Source organism: Haliaeetus albicilla, chromosome 14 (assembly GCF_947461875.1).
Source record: "Haliaeetus albicilla chromosome 14, bHalAlb1.1, whole genome shotgun sequence".
NCBI lineage: Eukaryota > Metazoa > Chordata > Aves > Accipitriformes > Accipitridae > Haliaeetus > Haliaeetus albicilla.
In genome coordinates, this window is record NC_091496.1 from 30,110,731 (window position 1) to 30,127,920 (window position 17,190).

The window sequence follows — 17,190 nt, forward strand, 5'->3', positions numbered from 1 at the left end:
TATCAGCTTTGATAAATATCACTTTATCTACAAATAAATGAAGAATAAAAATGGGTATTTCCTGCTAGTTGCTTAGCATGTGCATTATTTCAAAATGAAGAAAACTGCTGATAAGCCATCACTTGATCTTGAGAAGTTTACAGCAAAAGTCTTTAATCAGAGAAGAGTTTCAGTGGGAAATATTTCATATCGTCAGCTTCGAATGCATGGAAATATTGAGGCACGTTCCAATAAGATGCTTCTCTAATGTTAACAATTGAAAGTATATTGTGTTTTGTAGCAGTATTTTTTAACATTTTATGAAGACTTCCCAAAGTTTTTACATTATGAGTGATGGAAATGAAGATGGTGGATACCAGCGGCTGAATACTGTATTTATTCCATGCAATGCACTGAAAATCTTATTGTAGAATCTTACAGTGAGCACACAACTCAAATGGGTTAAAGAAATAATGCATTAAATATAGGGTAATCAACACCAAAGTTAGCAAGAATTATTTGATTGTAAAGGTAATGCTTATTTAAAAACGTGTCAAGAGAAAACAAGAAGTAGGGTAACAATCACTGGTTTACACTAGGTAACAAATATGTTGGCATCACATTGTTATTTCAGCAAACAAAGTCACACTAAAGCTAATTCTATTTTTTCAGAAAATGTTGTTTTAAGAACTAAAAGCTGTAAGCATTGCTGAAAGGTTCAAATTTGACAAGAGGCTGGGCGTGTTGTGTTTGGAATAGTGTGTAACAAGAAATTCTATAGATTACGCATACATAATTCAAGAGCCTTGTACTAAAAAATGGTCTTAGAGTGTGTCTTCCAATTCAGTTTGTTAGTAAGTACTCTAAGGTATTGTCTTCTAAGATAGTTGAGTCCTATCTCAAAAACTGCAGAAAGAGTATTTTACCTCTGTAAAAAGACACGGTCAGATTACAGACAACTATGTGTTCATAGTTTCATAAGTGAGCTTCAGAGTCAAGATAGTTTCAATTATAAACAATTTTTTATTTGATCTTAAAAATAACATTTTAATAATAAATTACAAATATCTGAGTGCAGAGAGTCAGGCAGAGGTGTCATCTTACATTGTGTCTGACAGTGGCCTGACTAGTACAAGTATCTCCCAGGATCTAGTTAGGGAGCCCCCCCAGAGCCCGAGGTAGTTTCTATGTGCATAATAACCCCTAATGGATTTCTCTTCTGTGAACTTGCCCATCCAGTCTTGAAGGTACATGAACTATCTGGAAAAACCTCCTGCTTCAGACTACACTGGCACCAGCACTTGTTATGGCATCTGATAGAACAACCAAACAGTCTCGACTGTGAAATCACAAACCCTAGTGTATGCACTTGCACTAGACTGGAAAAAAAAATCAACCTCCGTTCGTGAACACAGGACTGGAAGTACAATGCAGCCAGTTCTGATGTGCAGCAGAGGCGGCTGCCATCAGTCCAGATGAAATCTGGTACGGACTAGGAAACTCGTCGGCTAAGCAAAAATCCTGCCTTTTTCTGTGTGGATTACAACGTGTGCAGCTTACAGAACTGGTTTGTACTGAAATACTGTGTAAGAACTCCCAGCGTTACACATGAACGCTGAAGGCAGTTGATTTCTGTCCCTTTGCCAAAACACATCCAGAACGGTAGGGACCTTGTGCGTTTGGATCTCCGTCCTCGCCGAAGGGAACCACGGCTGCTGCCATCCAACGGCCTCAGGTTTTCGGGGACTCCTGCGCCAGCTGTAAACGCAGACGGTTAACACAGATCAGACCGAGCACGCTGCCGTTTGTCAGCCAGGGCCCGGCCCGCCGCAGGGCTGACAGAAGGTAAACTCAACCGCTCGGGCCGTACCCCCCCCCACGCCGCAGCCTCAGCCGCCCGCAGCCCAGCACCCCTCACACCGCCCCGCCAGCTCTGCCGCGGGCTCACAGCCCCAAGCCGCCGTTCCTGTGGCGGAGGAGACGGGGGGGGGGGAAACCCGGCGGCCCTGCCCCGGCGGGGCCCGCGGCCTCCTCACACCGCCTCCCGCCCCAACGCGGCCGTTACGCCCACGTGACCGCCAGCGGCGGACGCGCTTACCGGCCCTCCCCGCCCTGAAGGGAGGACAAGGGTAAGCGGGCCGGGGCGGGCAGGCGGGAGGCGGCGGAGACGGTGCCGGGGCGGGGCGGCGGCCTCCTCAGACGATCCTGGCGCAGCGGCGGCGTGGCGTCATGACGGGAGCGCGGCGGCGGCGGTGGGCGGCCGCGTGTCCCCTCAGCCGCTGAGGGGGGGCCCTGCCGTGCCTTCCGTCGTCCTGCCCTCCTGTGAGCCCGCCCTGCGTTCACGGCCAGCGGGGGCGGGGGGGGGTGTCGGGTGAAAGAGGAGCGGGAGAGGCGGCGGTGTGGAGCACCGCTCCGCTCGCAGTGCGTTGGCTTTTAGTGATGATTGACGGGAGGAACTGCTTGGCCGCGCCAGCAAGGTAAAGCGAAGCAGTTAGGGACGGCCTCTGCTTGTGGAGGAGGGAGCGGAGTGCTTGGAAATGGCTTCGTGGTCGTGCTCCCCCCCGTTCACTCGCATTTTGACTGCTCGTGGGCCTGGACTGGGTGCAGTTCTCGTTTAACACGGCTTTACTCAGTTTCTATCGGATCTTGTGTTTGTCCCGCGAGGCGCTTCTCTGGTATCCTGATGGAGTGGCTCTCCTGTTACCCTACGTCTTGGACATCTGAGAAAGAAATTACCGTCTTGGTTTATAATGACATAACTTACCTTAAAGCGGCCGTTTTTCCATGTCTGGTACTTGCCCTTCAGTCTGTTCCTAGTTTCATGCTTCTCTGTATAAAGGCCACAATGCTTGAAGCTGAAGAGATTCACCCCGTTCCTAGACACGTCTAGGTGGTGTTCTTACCTTTTTTAAGGAAAACTAATCTTTTTGGAAGTCAATGAAGAGCTTAGATAGAAAATCTGCAGCTGAACACCAAGTAGACTTTAACCTCGTCGTATCTTTTAATTAGCCAGTATTCCATTGTGATTGATTTTTTTGTATCGTTGCTGTTGCATTGAACTGGAATTAATTGAGTACATTGAGGTGTCAAAGAAGGAGACAGGTGATCTAGGAAAGCTGCTTTACGTCTCTCTAGATAACTTTATTGTACCAGCACATTTTTTTTGCTTTTTTCTCTCCAAAAAGCATACATCACACGTACTTGTTCATTGTTCAGTTAGGAAGAAAATACACATTTTTTGTCAACACAATATGTTTGGAAGACAAAACCTGACAGGGATTTTCAGGTTAAATGAAATAATTTCTCTAGAAGACTTTAGAACTAGGTTTGGGTTTTCCAGTATGCAACTTTGTACCTGAATCCGCAAGGATTTTGTAAAAAAAGTAACGTTTTTAACTACCGTGATTGGGAGATTTCTGAGAGTCTTTCATTTCTCTTAAAATTACAGATTCTTCTGTGTAAGTTGTGTTTTGTTACCAAAATAGATTTGCTCCTGGAATTGATGGGAAATAGCTAGATATGTGGTATAATAGTGGGTGGTATCCAGATCCACGAGAATAATATTTCGGTCATGCTGAACAATAATTTTAAGATTCAAATGGTTTCACCGAGTTGGAATTTTGTGTTGAGATCTTTGTAAGTTGACCAGTGTGCCACCGATTCCAGCTATTTATGGAACACCCGGATCCTTATGCTTGTGGCTTAGTTGTTTTTTATTTCTCCAAACCTGAGAAATTTATAAGGCAGCTGAAGTTGTCACAAGTCCCAGACTCAAAATTAATATGGTGGTGAATGTTATTACAAAGTACACTAGGTATGCTCTTAGAAAGTCCTGCAGTGACCTCTAATGTTCAAGGATAAAACCCGAGTTTTTGAAATGAAGTTATTTTTCGAAGGCACAATTTTGCATGTTGGTTTGTACATTTAGTTTATTAATATGCCACAGACAGTAGATAATAAGTAGTTGGTTCATCAGGCCTTACTGCTAGGTTTCATGGGAATGTTTTGTTGGGGAGTCAGTTCTAATTCCCCCCTGTTTTGAGCAAGTATTGCACAAAGCCTTTGCAGTAGTTGTGGGAGAACTAGATATTTTTGTAAAGTACACTGAAAATGGAACATACATTTCAGATATTAAATACATTCTCTCCTTCTTTTGGAATTATTTATTCATGCCATAAGAAGTATTATTGTCAGTTATTATTCTGTCCTTATATACTCAGTGCACACTTGCATACTTGAAAGATTTGTAGCGGAGAAGCTTGTTTCTTGCATGTACTCATTCGATTTTCCATTAGGCCAGAAGAAACTTCCCTGTTCTGTACTAAGCTTACTTGTTCTTAATTCAAATGCAAAAACTTCTAGAAGAGTTTGTTTCTGACAATGTTCATGTTTTGAGTTGAATGATGTTATTCTTAGGCCGCTTATTGAGTGTTATATGAATACTTAACATTATATATTTTGGTTAAAACCCAGTATTCCCCCTTTTGTGTTGTTGTTTTTGCATAAGTTTGATTCTTCTGGATAACCACAACTAACATCACAGTTTTGTGGTACTTGAAAGACTCTGGAGAGTTGACTAGATAAATGTGCAAATGAATGAAAAATCAAGGGTTATGCTGTTGTTTACTGTAGATATAATTTACAAATTTAGTGAGTTTGGAAGCAACACCTCAGTTATGCAGTCTACTTGAGACCAAAACATCATAGCAGCTGGTAGTTGTTTGTAAAGGGCACTTCAAATCAATTTATGAAATTAACTTACTTTGCATGCATTGAATCTTTAAGCTGAAAGGCAACACACAACTTTCAGTTGCAAGAAGCTAAGTGTGTGTTATGTTGTTCACTTAAGTGTGTTCCAAAATTGATGTAATTTAGTACTTTCCTTTATGTACAATGTATGTCAATGATTATTAGTTTCTTTGAAAATACAGAAACATGAGTAAAACCAATTATTGTCTCTTTTATGTTAGAACAACTCGTACTCTGCCAGTCACCTGTGTGATAGTACTTGAAGACTTTGCATTACATCTTAAGTTTAAATGCTCTGAAAATATCTAATTTATAACAATTACGGATCTCTTTTTGTATTGCAATACCCATAGAAAAGTGATCGTAATGCTGTTCCTTTTCTTGATTGCTTATGTGTGTAAAGTGGAGTCCTGAATAACTTGTCAGAACTGAGGAGTGGCCGATTACTCTCCATTCTGAACTAGTTGTTACTTTAATTGCTGAGAGTAACTTTCATCTACAGTTGCATTTCCTTCCACTTTTGCTTTACATTTGAAGAGTGAAATGTTTTGTTTGGAAATGCAAGATTGTCCATGAGGGTAAAATTCACGTCCCTGAGACACGACATTAATTTGTAAGAATAAGCAATATGAATTTCTTTCCAGTTGCAACCAACACGTGCACTGAGCCTTTGGATAAGAGATAGATCCCACCGATGGGATGTGGTAATATTAGATTAAAAGAAGAATCAGCTCCACATTAAACTGATTTTTTTTCCCAGTAATAATTCTGTGACAGATTAGGTTGCTGATTCTTGTGGTTGAAGCTTTTTTGTTTTGATGTGGTTTGTAAGCTGAAAGTTCATTGTGTTGATCTGTTGTTGTCTGCTTCTGGGAACTTCTATGTATGTTACAGCTCTGAGAAGATTACAAAACTGGATTTTTATTGGTGCTTTTCTGTATTGTATACTGGAAAAAATTCTGCATATTTCATAGTGATGGGAGCTATTACATGCAAATCGTAATTGGTTTAATTCAAACTAAGGCATAAGAAAACGGTATGTAATGGAGTTGAGGCTAACAAAATCTACTGCTTTGTATTTGGAACAAGCAAAACATCTAGGTATCAGGACAAAATGACTAACCTAGGAGAAACAGAACAGCAGAGCATTACAGAGCATGCATGTGTAGTTACCGAAACTGCTGATTAGGTTAGGGTTTGCTGCTTCAGTAATAAAACAGTCATTTCCATGATCTGTGACATTTCCAAACTCGCAATAGAGTGGTGTTCTTTAATGACTGTGAGCCAGGGCGATGCAGGGAGATTAATACGATGGAGGAATCCTGTGAGGAAAACCTGTGTAGAGTATAAATGCATTAATGGAATAGAAATGTCACCACTGTGGTGGAATAATACCAGGATGGAGCTGTCTGTATTGAAGGCTAAATGAGAGCTCGTTCTGGAACTAGACAATATTTTAAAATGAAAACTTAAATGGACTGATCTATTTTGATTATTTTTAACTGAAAACTTACATGGACTAACCTATTTTGATTCTTCTGTGGCATTCATCACCATCATATCTGTGTGCATCAGCCTATACTTGGATAAATATATATGAATTAAATTAGCCTACTGAAAAGTCTGCATGCTTGTACCCTTACAAAAATCACTGTAATGTAAAAGTTTTTGAAATGTACTACTAAAGTGGGAAATGAGGGTCGGGCTGCATGACAGTAGTTCCCTCTGACCTGGTATCATGAAAGACTGTAGAAAAAGGCACATGTTAAAAATCATAGAAATTCTGATACCGAGCAGCATGCTGTACATCATGGTTGTTAGACCAGGTATAACCCTGTCTTTGAGTCGTACCAGTCTTCCTTAAAACAAAAGGTGTTGTGCTCAATTTTATATTTCATAGGACGCAAGAGAATTGGGCTCATTCATGTGTTTTGCTATTTTCTGTTATGAAAGTCTTCCTTGTTTTCAAACCTTTCATGCCTGAATTCTAGCGTGATGCTAGCGATTTATAGAAAAATGCCTATTGTGATTGACAGAGAAGTTGGTTATTTCAATGGATTATGGAGCTGTATATAGTATAGTTACTAATGTCTGAACTAGATCAAATAGGTCATTTCAAACTAACATAGCAGTCTTGGCTGGGTAGTTGTTTTGCATATAGGTTGTAATTCCCTCCTTCCTGTTCCCTCACATGCCTTCTTGTAGAAGCACATCAGGGGCCATTTTATTTCCTTTGTGGATGACTGCTAATGCGTTGTTTTTACAGCTATTTTTCCTATCATACTTCTGTGGGTAATTTTTAAGTACCTAGATTTGCAAATATATTGTAACCTGCGGCTTTCTGAATGTTACTTGATGAGTTTCTGCAGGCTGTTTGATAAACAGTGTCTTCTAATGTGCAGGCAAGTGTAAGAAAAAAAATAAACATTTTATACACTGAGAGCTATCTAAATAGCATCTCTGCTCCATATGTTGTAGTACCCACAAGAGGCTCATTATAATCCCTGGACCTTTTGTGCACCAGATACTTCAGTCCAGATAATGCTGTGCTCCATCTGCCTTAATCTCCGAGCTGTACAATATGAAATTCTTAATGCTTTGACCTGCTATATGCTAGCATTTTTGATCTTGGATTTTTCTTGTCCATGTTGCCATTTCAAACAAGTTTTCAAGGTTGCTGCTTTAAAGTTTCTCAGTTCTACTGAATTGTTCTGTGTTTTTTTTTTCCTAAACCAAGTGTAATTTACAAATGCTGAAAAGTGTATGCATCTCTAAATTTTTTTTTCCCATGTTTTATATGTTTGGTTTTGTTGCGCCATCTTTTAAGTGTTGTGATTTGTTGATCTTATTCAAGGTGTCATTGACTGGGCAGAGATCCAGAAATATGTGTTGCTGAAACTATTTTTTTCAGCAAAGAATCCGTCGCTTGCTTCACTGACGTGCATTTAAACCTGCTGTCAGCATAAACCAGACACCACACTGGATTTCAGAGTCTCACTCCGGAAACATGGTGCTCTTAAAATCTACAGATATTTTAGAAATCTTTTTGAATTTTACATACCAGAGTGCGCCATGAGGTATCATTAAATGTTGATAATTCACAGAGATCTTATTTTTAGAAAGCATTCAGACCAACTGTTACTTACTGATTTATTACTTGGATTAATTTACAATTTTAAAATAGTATATATGATTAACATCTTTTCTTGTTTATATATTGGGAAATCATGTTGTGTCTTTCAAACTTGTTAGCTTATCTTCATGTACCTATGAAATAATTAGCTTCTTGCCCTTAACATTTTTGTTGGGTGTTATTGTCCAACACTTCCTCAGATTCTATATGTTTAGATTTAAAGCTGTTGAGAGTGGACTAGCCATTTTGGAGGATTTTCTTCTTTAAAGAATAATTAAAATGCTTATTTAAAGGAGCATTAGAAATAACTTTTTAACCTCACATCCTAAAAATAAAATAGATTAGAGACTTGGAAATCGTAATGACAACCTTGCTAAAATTTGTAATTCACTTTGAACGTTGGACATCAGCATTCTTATATATATAAATGACAGGAACATGTGACATTTATGCATTTTTTTTGAACCTATACATCAATTTGATATAGAAAATCTATTTCTGTTATACAATATTTAATATTTCTATACTATAAATTTTAAGTGAATATAAACTTTCCATACCATAAATTCAAAATTTCTCTATAATAGAGAGAAAAATATATTAAATTGAAATATTAGAAAGTTATGTCAATATTTCCTTCATTAGTTTTCACAGATTTTCTCAAATTGAATATGTTTTCCAAGAAAATAGTTAATTAGAGCACATTGATGTTATAAATTATAATCTTTAAGGAGAATATTATCTCCAGGAGTGATAGCTATCTAATGTTTTCTTTATTTTTAAACAAATACTCCAACCAGAAAATTCTTTGGTTTTTAGAAAAAAAATTGTAGGGTCTTTGTTGCGTCCACCCTTTACTACCCTAAATTTTTTCTTGCGACTGCAGTAAATGCATGTCATTACTGTTTGCCCTTCTTTTCTCCTGAGACCACCTAAATATAAGAAAAGAGAAGACTGCACATTTTAATCGAACAGTGTTTATCAGTTGAGGGTTATCCATTCACGTGTGTGGTTACTGGTAGAAGATAATGCCGCAAACTGTCTTTCTGCTGCCTACGTTCAAGCTCTTCCCCTGTGGCAGTGCAAGACAACTTGAAGCCCCTCTTGCTGAAAGAGTGATGGGTAACCTTCCATTTACTGGCAGTTGGATGATGAACTATTGTGTCAACAGTTGCATAGCAGCTCTGCATGTGCATGTACTTACCCAATGGCAAATGCTTGTCTGTGCTTTTTGGAGGGGAAAGCTTATGAAACAGAGCTGGCAAAAATGTTCACGCTGTTCAGTGAGATACTGACATGTAGTAACTTCTTACCCCTGTGTTAAAAATGTTTTGGTATATGGAAGGACTTCAGGTCAAAGACGGATTTGTTTTCAAGTTGTTCTTCTGAAACTGTTTAAAATGTGTGTGCATATGTTTACTATCTTTTGGGAAGAAGGGCTTCTACAGTAGACTGATCTACAGGCCTGCTCAGTTCCTGTCCTGGGGAAAAGCTGTGGGAGGTGGGCACCCAGGAAACTTTCAGAATGCAGCATCTGACTGGAAATGAAGGATTCATCTTGGTGTGGATGGAGGATAAAACCAGTGGTTTGATCAGTTGCCTAGTGGAGGGATGGTAGGGAGGAAGGAAAGAAAAAAATATTTCAGGGCAAGTGGAGAAGTCCTTCAGCGCAACAGCTGCTGTTGGCTTTGGTGGCTTTGCACATGTATTGCTTGTAGGGGTGCTGTTGGTGTTTTTCCCCTCATCTTTATTCATTCGGCGCCTTGTAATACTGTAATATTGCCTGTGTCCAAAACCACAAAAGTAGGACCTGAACTCACAGCTTTGTCCACAGCTGCTTAATACTCCCAGCGTTGCCATGGCCAAATCATGTACTGAGAATGTAGCATTTTGTCTTAACTGTTTTAACCTGCCTGCTAGATTCTGTGTCACTATTAATTAGCTTGTAGTTCCAGGAGCATATGGTTGGTCTCCTGTGGATTGTCTGACCAATTACTTTTCTTCAGATACTAGACTTTTCTGTAGATACCAGCATGGGGCTTTTGCAAGAAGTTTATAACAAGATCTGGCAGTGGATTTAGTAGAAGGGATGGGGTAAACATTCGTGCTTCATATTAATTAAAAATAGGTTTGACTATGAGGAATTTAAAAAGTAAGTAAATTTGTCTGATTTCTTAGAGTTTTTAAAAAAATTTCCTAAATCAGTCATATTGTGATACATCTGTCAGGCAGTCTTTCAGCTTGCGCTGTGACTGTAGACAACATGGTGGATATGTTTGTGGGCAAGGTCTCATAATTGTGTTTTGAGGCTGACATTGCTGTTAGAGTGGAGGAGGTCTGAGATAAGCCAGACCTCATAGCAGAGGCGCAGAATTCCAGCCAGAAAACTTGAGAGGCAAAGTTCAGAATCAACAGGTTGAGAGAAGGGTGTTAAGGTGTACAAAATGGTATAGTTTGTTAAATGGCAGATAAACCTGATTTTTAGAGGTTCTATTTTTTGTGGAATAATTTGAAAGGTAAATCTGTGCCAACTGAGGCAATAGCTTCTTTTGGTGGATTGATTCCAATAATGAGTTCTTAAATGATAAGCTGAAAGTAAAGCATTTTAACATTTGTCTTGAATTGATGAGGTTTTTGTTCTGTTTCACAACATATTTCAAATTCTTTGTGAAAGCTGTTGATGCAAATTGAAAATGTTTTCATGAAACGTGCAGAAAAAAGATACAGTTGAATTACAAGCATTGAGGACATTTAGACTTTTTACTAGTTAAACTTATGTTATCAGCAAGAGTTATAGATGATGGTGAAGTATTTCCACTTAAAAAAAAAATAAAAGAGATTTAAAACCTTGTGAAGGTGAGTGTCAGAAGTAACAGTAAAGATGTTCCTGTCTTTTAGAAGACAGATCATGTCATTGCAAAGCTATTAATATCTATAAAGAATTTTAGTGAAGAATATGCTGATGGCTTACTTTGTAGAACTGGTTTCCTCTCTTAAGTGTAATGCTTTATGGAATTAAGAGGCAGTCACAGAAATACTGCTTTCAGTATTATTTAATCAATCAGAGTGATTTGAATTTGTATTTTGCATACAAATAGTTCATCACTTCCATATTTCTGCAAATGCAATGAAGAAAAAATGATTATATTGTGAAATTCTAAATATTCTGTTTTTAAGAGGATTGAATAAAACTGCATGCATTTATGTTTTCCATTATTTTGGTTGAAAAATAATTCTGTGTTCTTGAATATAAACATACCGAAAGACTCAAAGGTTCGGGGTACAGTCTGTTTTCTCCTTCTATTACTGTCTGTTGGAGTTAGGTCATGATAGCGGGAGCAGGGACTCCACAAACTGATCTTTTGTGCGGTCTACCGGGGATTTAAACAAAAGTTTAAATTGGATTTGCCAATAGGTGAAGGGCAGCATTTCTTATAATGAAGCTGCAGTTATGTAAAATAGTCTTGTACCTTTGCAGCAGTACCTGGATATTCAGCTTGCTTTTCAGCAGTATAACTAATATGATCAAACAACTTATGTTTCACTGTCCTTTGTAGGTATTTTCCAAGAATGTTCACTGGTTCAGGGCTAAATAAATAGATGGGAGATAGCATAATAAATGTTGAGTTGGAGTGGAATAGTCCCATGTGTCATTACTTAGCTGCCTACTCTGCCAATATGCTTTTAACGTTCTGATGTAGTAGGGAACAAGGAGTCACTGTGTTACTGTGTGTCCCTATGATGTACGTGACAATTTGAATTGATTTTACATGTTTGCGGTTACCACAAGTGTGGAAATGATGCGTTTGTACATTTTCATGTGTGAAGATGTTTAATAAAGAAATGGTAATGTGTTGCAAATAGTCATCTTTTTCTTACATAACACAGTCCGTCTTTGGGGGTCACAAATTAATGATTACCAGTGTATGGAGAGAAAATTATTTACGGAATTTTGGTTGTAAGCTCCAAGGAAATGGTCTATAATTGGTTATTTCAATTTAGTTGATGGTTTTTTATTTTTTAGAAATACATAATTAGATTTTCTCTGGTTATGAAAGCTTGCTTCTTGCTTAACTGAACTGTTACCATTGAGTCATTTTTATCAAGTACTTCTGCTAGCACAGGATCACAAGAAATGGTCAAATTAGCTAAAGGGTAAATGTCAAGTATTGAGCTCTGTTCTGTAGAGTAGACTTTAAAATTCTGATAAAGATTTCTGTTCTTTTTCATTCTCATGTGCACATTATTTTTTTTTTCCACTGGGGATATTGGGAGACCCTAACAGATAATATAATTAATTTATTCTTAATTTCTCCTTGTTGGATTGCTGCAATGCTTTTGTTACTTAAAATTTGTTTTATAACAACTTTTTTTTCCATTTTCTTCATATTTTTCAGATTATGGCACAGGCTCAAGGTTTGGGGAAGAGATACGTTAAAGCCTTTTTTAAAGGTTTCTTTGTTGCTGTTCCAGTAACCGTGACTTTCCTGGATAGAGTTGCCTGTGTAGCAAGAGTAGAAGGAGCATCAATGCAGGTATTGCTGGAAATACCTTTTGTCTGTCAGGAAATTAAAAAGTGACTGTCCATTGACAATAGCAAGATGGAAAAAAAAATCTTTTTTTCAGTTGTTATTAAATGACCACATTGTAGTATTTTTTGGTATCTTCCTAGTCATTTAAAGATTTGGTTTTTGAGCACTACCCTTTGTCTCTTGGGATTGAATTGATGACTCACAAAGAGGCTTTATTAATTTTTAGTAGCTGTATCATTGTAATTGTAAGGCAAACCAGTTCTTGCTATACTTGCTCTTACTAATGAACAAGTATGGCACCATTTCAGTGAAGAATACTGAAAATGGCGTGAACCTAATATTAATACGTATGCTTATCAGGACATAAGTATCAGTTCACTGTTTTTACTTTGGTAATACTGAATGTTTATACAGTGTAAGCAGATAAATATAAATAGGCTGTGTAACATTTAGAAGATAAATAAATACTCATGATTGTCACCAGCTACTTTGTTTCCTCTGTTACTGGGACTTGAAAAATATATGTTGTAATGTAGTTAGCCAATTTTTGTATTGTTACTTTGCATTTTAAATCATGTGCACTGTGTCTTGCTGTGCATCACCATGGATAACTATAACTTACTTTTTGTTCCAACGTTGCAACATTCCAACTAACAGAGACTAAGGATTCGATTCTCGGATGCTAAGCCCTCTTTTCTGGTTATCTGAGTAAGCTCAGAACCTTGAAGAGAGGTTTCACAGCAATCAAGACCAGCTGCTGGAGTTTAAATTGTGCAGCATTCATGCAGACAAAACTTGGGCTAGGACCTGAGCTTGGCTGATGTGTTTAATGCTATAAAAAGTATGCGGTGGGGAGGAGGGAATGGCAAGGTGGCATTGTGCTTTTTGTGGCTGTCTGTAATCTTGTGTTTAATCTCTGTCAAGAAACCTCAGCTGGTCTAGAAGGCAGCTCTCACCTCAGGAACAGGGACCAAAGTAAAATCATCATACTCCAGTAATTCTACAGTCCAAGACCAGAAGTTAGGTGTAACATCAGTTACCTTTGCCCTTTTCATTTATGTTATTCTGAAAATAATTGATAACTGATCCAAGGTAGGAGAATCTCAGGGCTTTAATTTGGAGAGCCAGAAATTTGCTGTAGAAAGGAGGAGAGGAGTTGGAAACTGGGAAAAATAGTTTCATTCTCTTTTTACTATCTTCAGACAGAAGGAATTCAAATATATAACACAGCATCTGGACAAGTACAAATTAGCCAGATGAATACAACTCCCCCATTTTCCATCTCCCCACTTCTTGCCTCTGTGGGGATCCAGAGCCACATATGCAACATTCAAGATGCAGGTGCATCTTGGATGTTATGGTTTTGGCATTTGTGTTGTTTGTTTGTTTGTTCTCCTCCCCACACTAGTAAGCATGACCTGAGCATTTAATTTTTGAGGCGTTGTTTTTTCAGCATGCCACATTGCCTTTCGTTGTTTGGTCTTTTCTGTCTCCAACATAATGTTCTCTTTGATATCCATTCTTGTTTGGATAGTTTTAGCTCAGTAACTGGAAAGAAATTTTCTAGATTTCCCTACTCCACAAGTCTGTTGAGCCCTTCTGGTCAAGACCTCAGTTCTGTGTTTCCTTTGAAGTCAGTCTCAAGTGTTAGGGAGTATTGTAGTTAGGAGCTCTGGTATTGTTCTGGAGTGTTCTCTCTGTACTGACTTGAAGGGCATATAGTTAACTGTGGTTTATCCATGGAAGATTTGAAAAACACTGCAGTTATTTGCTCAGATTTATTCAACCTGACGAAGAAGGATATGCATTCTTTGTAGTGGCTAGGGAAAGCAATATGTATTCACTGGGTGATTAAAATAAAAATTTTTCCCTTGATGTGTCTGTTGACTAAATATTCCCTCTGTTGATGGAAGTATGGGTAGCTTGAAAGCTGACATTTCTAATTTTACTGACATCTCAGTGTCTGTAAAATTCTCTCTCTGGTTTTATTCTGGACTACAGCACTGAAATAGAAGTTTGTTTTAAACTTCTGTGCATATGGATGTTTTTCAGACTACAAAAATACTTCCTAGTGCTTTTAATAAGATACTAATTTCCTTGCCAAGATTTATTAGACACCTAACTAAGTCTGACAGGGACATAATTATGAGGAATATATCCCTCTCTTGCAGAGTAGCTTGAAGGAGTATTGGTCATCGCGTTGCAATTCTGTTTACTGTGTTCTCTGAAGAGTGATCTATGTTGAATGTATCTGAAAGCTATGGGTATGAGGGAGAGTGAAGTTCAGTCAGCATGTAGTTATATATCTATCAATCACATGCTTCCAATGACACCTTACTATGTCAATTGGAAGATATCATGGTATGATTCCTAAGAATTTGTTTGTAATAGACCTCTAAAACATCTAGCTGGCTTTGTGTACTCATCATTATGGCTCCTGCTGAGCCTGAAATTAAAAGTTCTGACAAGAAGCAAGGAATAAATTTCTCTGTGTCACGCTTGCTCTCCTACTCTTGTTCTCTGTGGTGTGCTCTCTCTCCCCCCTCACTTTCCATTATTGTTTTGGACCAGCCTTATTGCTGCTTCATAGTTACTGACGATGGTAATAACTTTTTGACACCATGGCAAGCATGCTGAATAAAGGTTCTAATGAAAATACAGTTTTTCTGATTTATTCCCAATCAATTAAGACAGACTTCATGCATTTCATTGTCTCAAGCTGATTCTGTGTTTCTACGGTGCTTTCAGCCTGTCATAATTCTTTCACTTGTGCTGACTTCAGTGTATATGAGTATTAACTATAACCTATAGGGAATAACAATGAACTGTTGCAGTTTATAATTTTAACATTTTTTTAATTGTTTCATTACCTTCTTTTTTCTTTCCAGAATGACTGGGTTTTTTTAATCCTCACGTGGGGTAGTTTTGTTGCTTAGGATTTTACAGATTGATGTGCTCATCTAGCATTTTGTTAATAGTGGGTTTCAAGTGAGTTGTAATCTGTTTACAGCTTTGAATCTAGGTGACACAAATAACTGGTAATATGATTTCTTAATTGGCTGTTGTGGATTTTTTGGTGACTCCTCTTGTAATGCTGGTTGTATACTTTAAAATATTTGTTATCATATGGACATTTTGATATCCATTTATTTTTTTTTCTATTGAGTTTCATTGCTTGTCTGGTATTACGAACTCTTCATACATAATGATGTGGAAAAGGGACACCCTGGATTTATAAATTTGTAAATTCATTAAATCAGATGGGCTGTTTTCAAGTGAGATGGAAGATGACAGTGTATGTGCAACTTTATATGCAAGTTCTATTGCAAACAGTTCAATACCAAGGATTATAGCAAGTAGCCTGACCAGCGATCTCTGACAAAGCACACTTGTTTCAGCAGCAAACTTTATTGAATGTTCTATTCCATTATGCATAACAGCAGTTGTAATTATTCTGTGGCAGTTTCTTCTAACTTTATTATTAGGATTACTGTACCTAAGCCTGTGAGCTCATGTGAATATTCTTTCTGTTCCCCAAGCCATAAGCAAATAAGTTGTGACCTTCTGGTATTCACTAGCAGCATAACAACTATCAAGTTAATCATTATTTATAGTAAAAGGGCATGCTTTTACCCTCCTACTTATGGAACCTCATGTCCTGTGAGGCTTCGTCATATGGCTGGGGATCTCAATTTGCATGCTTTTAGCATTAGATTAGTTAGTAATTGGAAAGAGTGAATGTTTTGTGACTTCTGCACCACAGTTCTAAATTAAGACCTGTGTGTCTCATTTATAGCAGGCTATTCTGCCAAGAACTTGGGCAAACAAGTTATAATGCTTTAAGCTAGGGAAAGGAAGAAGCCCCTATATTATTTTGTTTCTTATAAAAATAAAGAGCCCTTGTGAGCCTATTTGTTGACTACTTTTTCAGGAGCTGTATTTTTTTTTTGCTAGACCTGAGACCTTACTACTAGTAAAAATGTCATGGGGAATATGTTGTCTCCGAACACACTGCATTAAATTCTTTCTATACTTTTTGTTGTGGAATCACAATTTATGTTATTTACGTTAGAGAAAGACTTGCTGAAGGATTTAGATGATTGTTTTTTAATGGAAAAATGTAGTTGTTGTTGTATAATGAAGTTGTCTCCTTCCAGTTTTCCTTACATTTCTTCTGCCAAAATAGTATTTTTGTCTGTGCATTTTGAATATGTCAGGTTGTTTTGTGGGAAAGAAAAAAAATATTCTACATTGTCACATTTCTCTCAAACATAATTCTAATGTGTAATGAGTTGGATATCCACTGTGTATGTCAAAACCACATGAGCAATGTATTGTTAAAAATAGCAAGCAATATGGTATTGCATTTAGAAGTTTAAGTTAAAAAGATTATGCAATATCTAAATGTATTTAAACTAAAGCATTTCCTTTGTTTAAATACAGAAAACAGTAAGAGTCAACTGGGATAATGCAACTATGGCAATACTGTAACTACCTGGTGAATTTCTCTGTAAGATGAAGTTGCTGTGGATTTAGTTTGGAGGAAAAGTTTGTAAACACTCATGTAAATATTTTCTAAGTATCAGGTGTGAAATACATTATTTTTTGGAGCAGTGGTTTTAAAACTTCCATTTGTTTTGACCTTCTCTATTGGCCCTTTAAGGTAGCTACTTTTGAGTGCCAAACAGTTTACTTTGTGAGAATATACCATATGTATGATTCCTGCTTTGTAAGATCAGCCTCGTTGCCTTATATTTAGTATTGTTGTTAGCTTCTGGCCCATATGTGCCTGCATTT

The 17,190-nt window shown here is 37.8% G+C and overlaps 1 protein-coding gene and 1 long non-coding RNA gene across 8 annotated transcripts in view; one reads left to right on the top strand and one right to left on the bottom strand.

Annotated features, from left to right (window-relative positions):
* Nucleotides 1-353: 353 nt before the first annotated feature.
* On the bottom strand, nt 354-2,176 carry LOC138688995 (uncharacterized). The gene is made up of 2 exons (XR_011327802.1): nt 2,078-2,176; nt 354-1,737 (listed from the first exon to the last, which is right to left on the bottom strand). It is a non-coding gene; the product is annotated as an uncharacterized lncRNA (long non-coding RNA).
* IMMP2L (inner mitochondrial membrane peptidase subunit 2) overlaps nt 1,627-17,190 on the top strand; it is a 469,191-nt gene continuing 453,627 nt past the window's right edge. For 3 of the 7 annotated variants that reach the window (XR_011327801.1, XM_069802135.1, XM_069802134.1), the window contains exons 1-2: nt 2,312-2,456; nt 12,259-12,396. Coding sequence is in view for 6 of the 7 variants with exons in the window: in XM_069802135.1 (XP_069658236.1) it covers nt 12,262-12,396 (135 nt within the window). In the remaining variant the exon portion in view is untranslated. Of the gene's footprint in view, nt 1,825-2,037; nt 2,109-2,311; nt 2,457-12,258; nt 12,397-17,190 lie in introns of those variants that run through there. The other 4 variants (XM_069802131.1, XM_069802132.1, XM_069802133.1 and 1 more) reach the window with 4 other exon arrangements.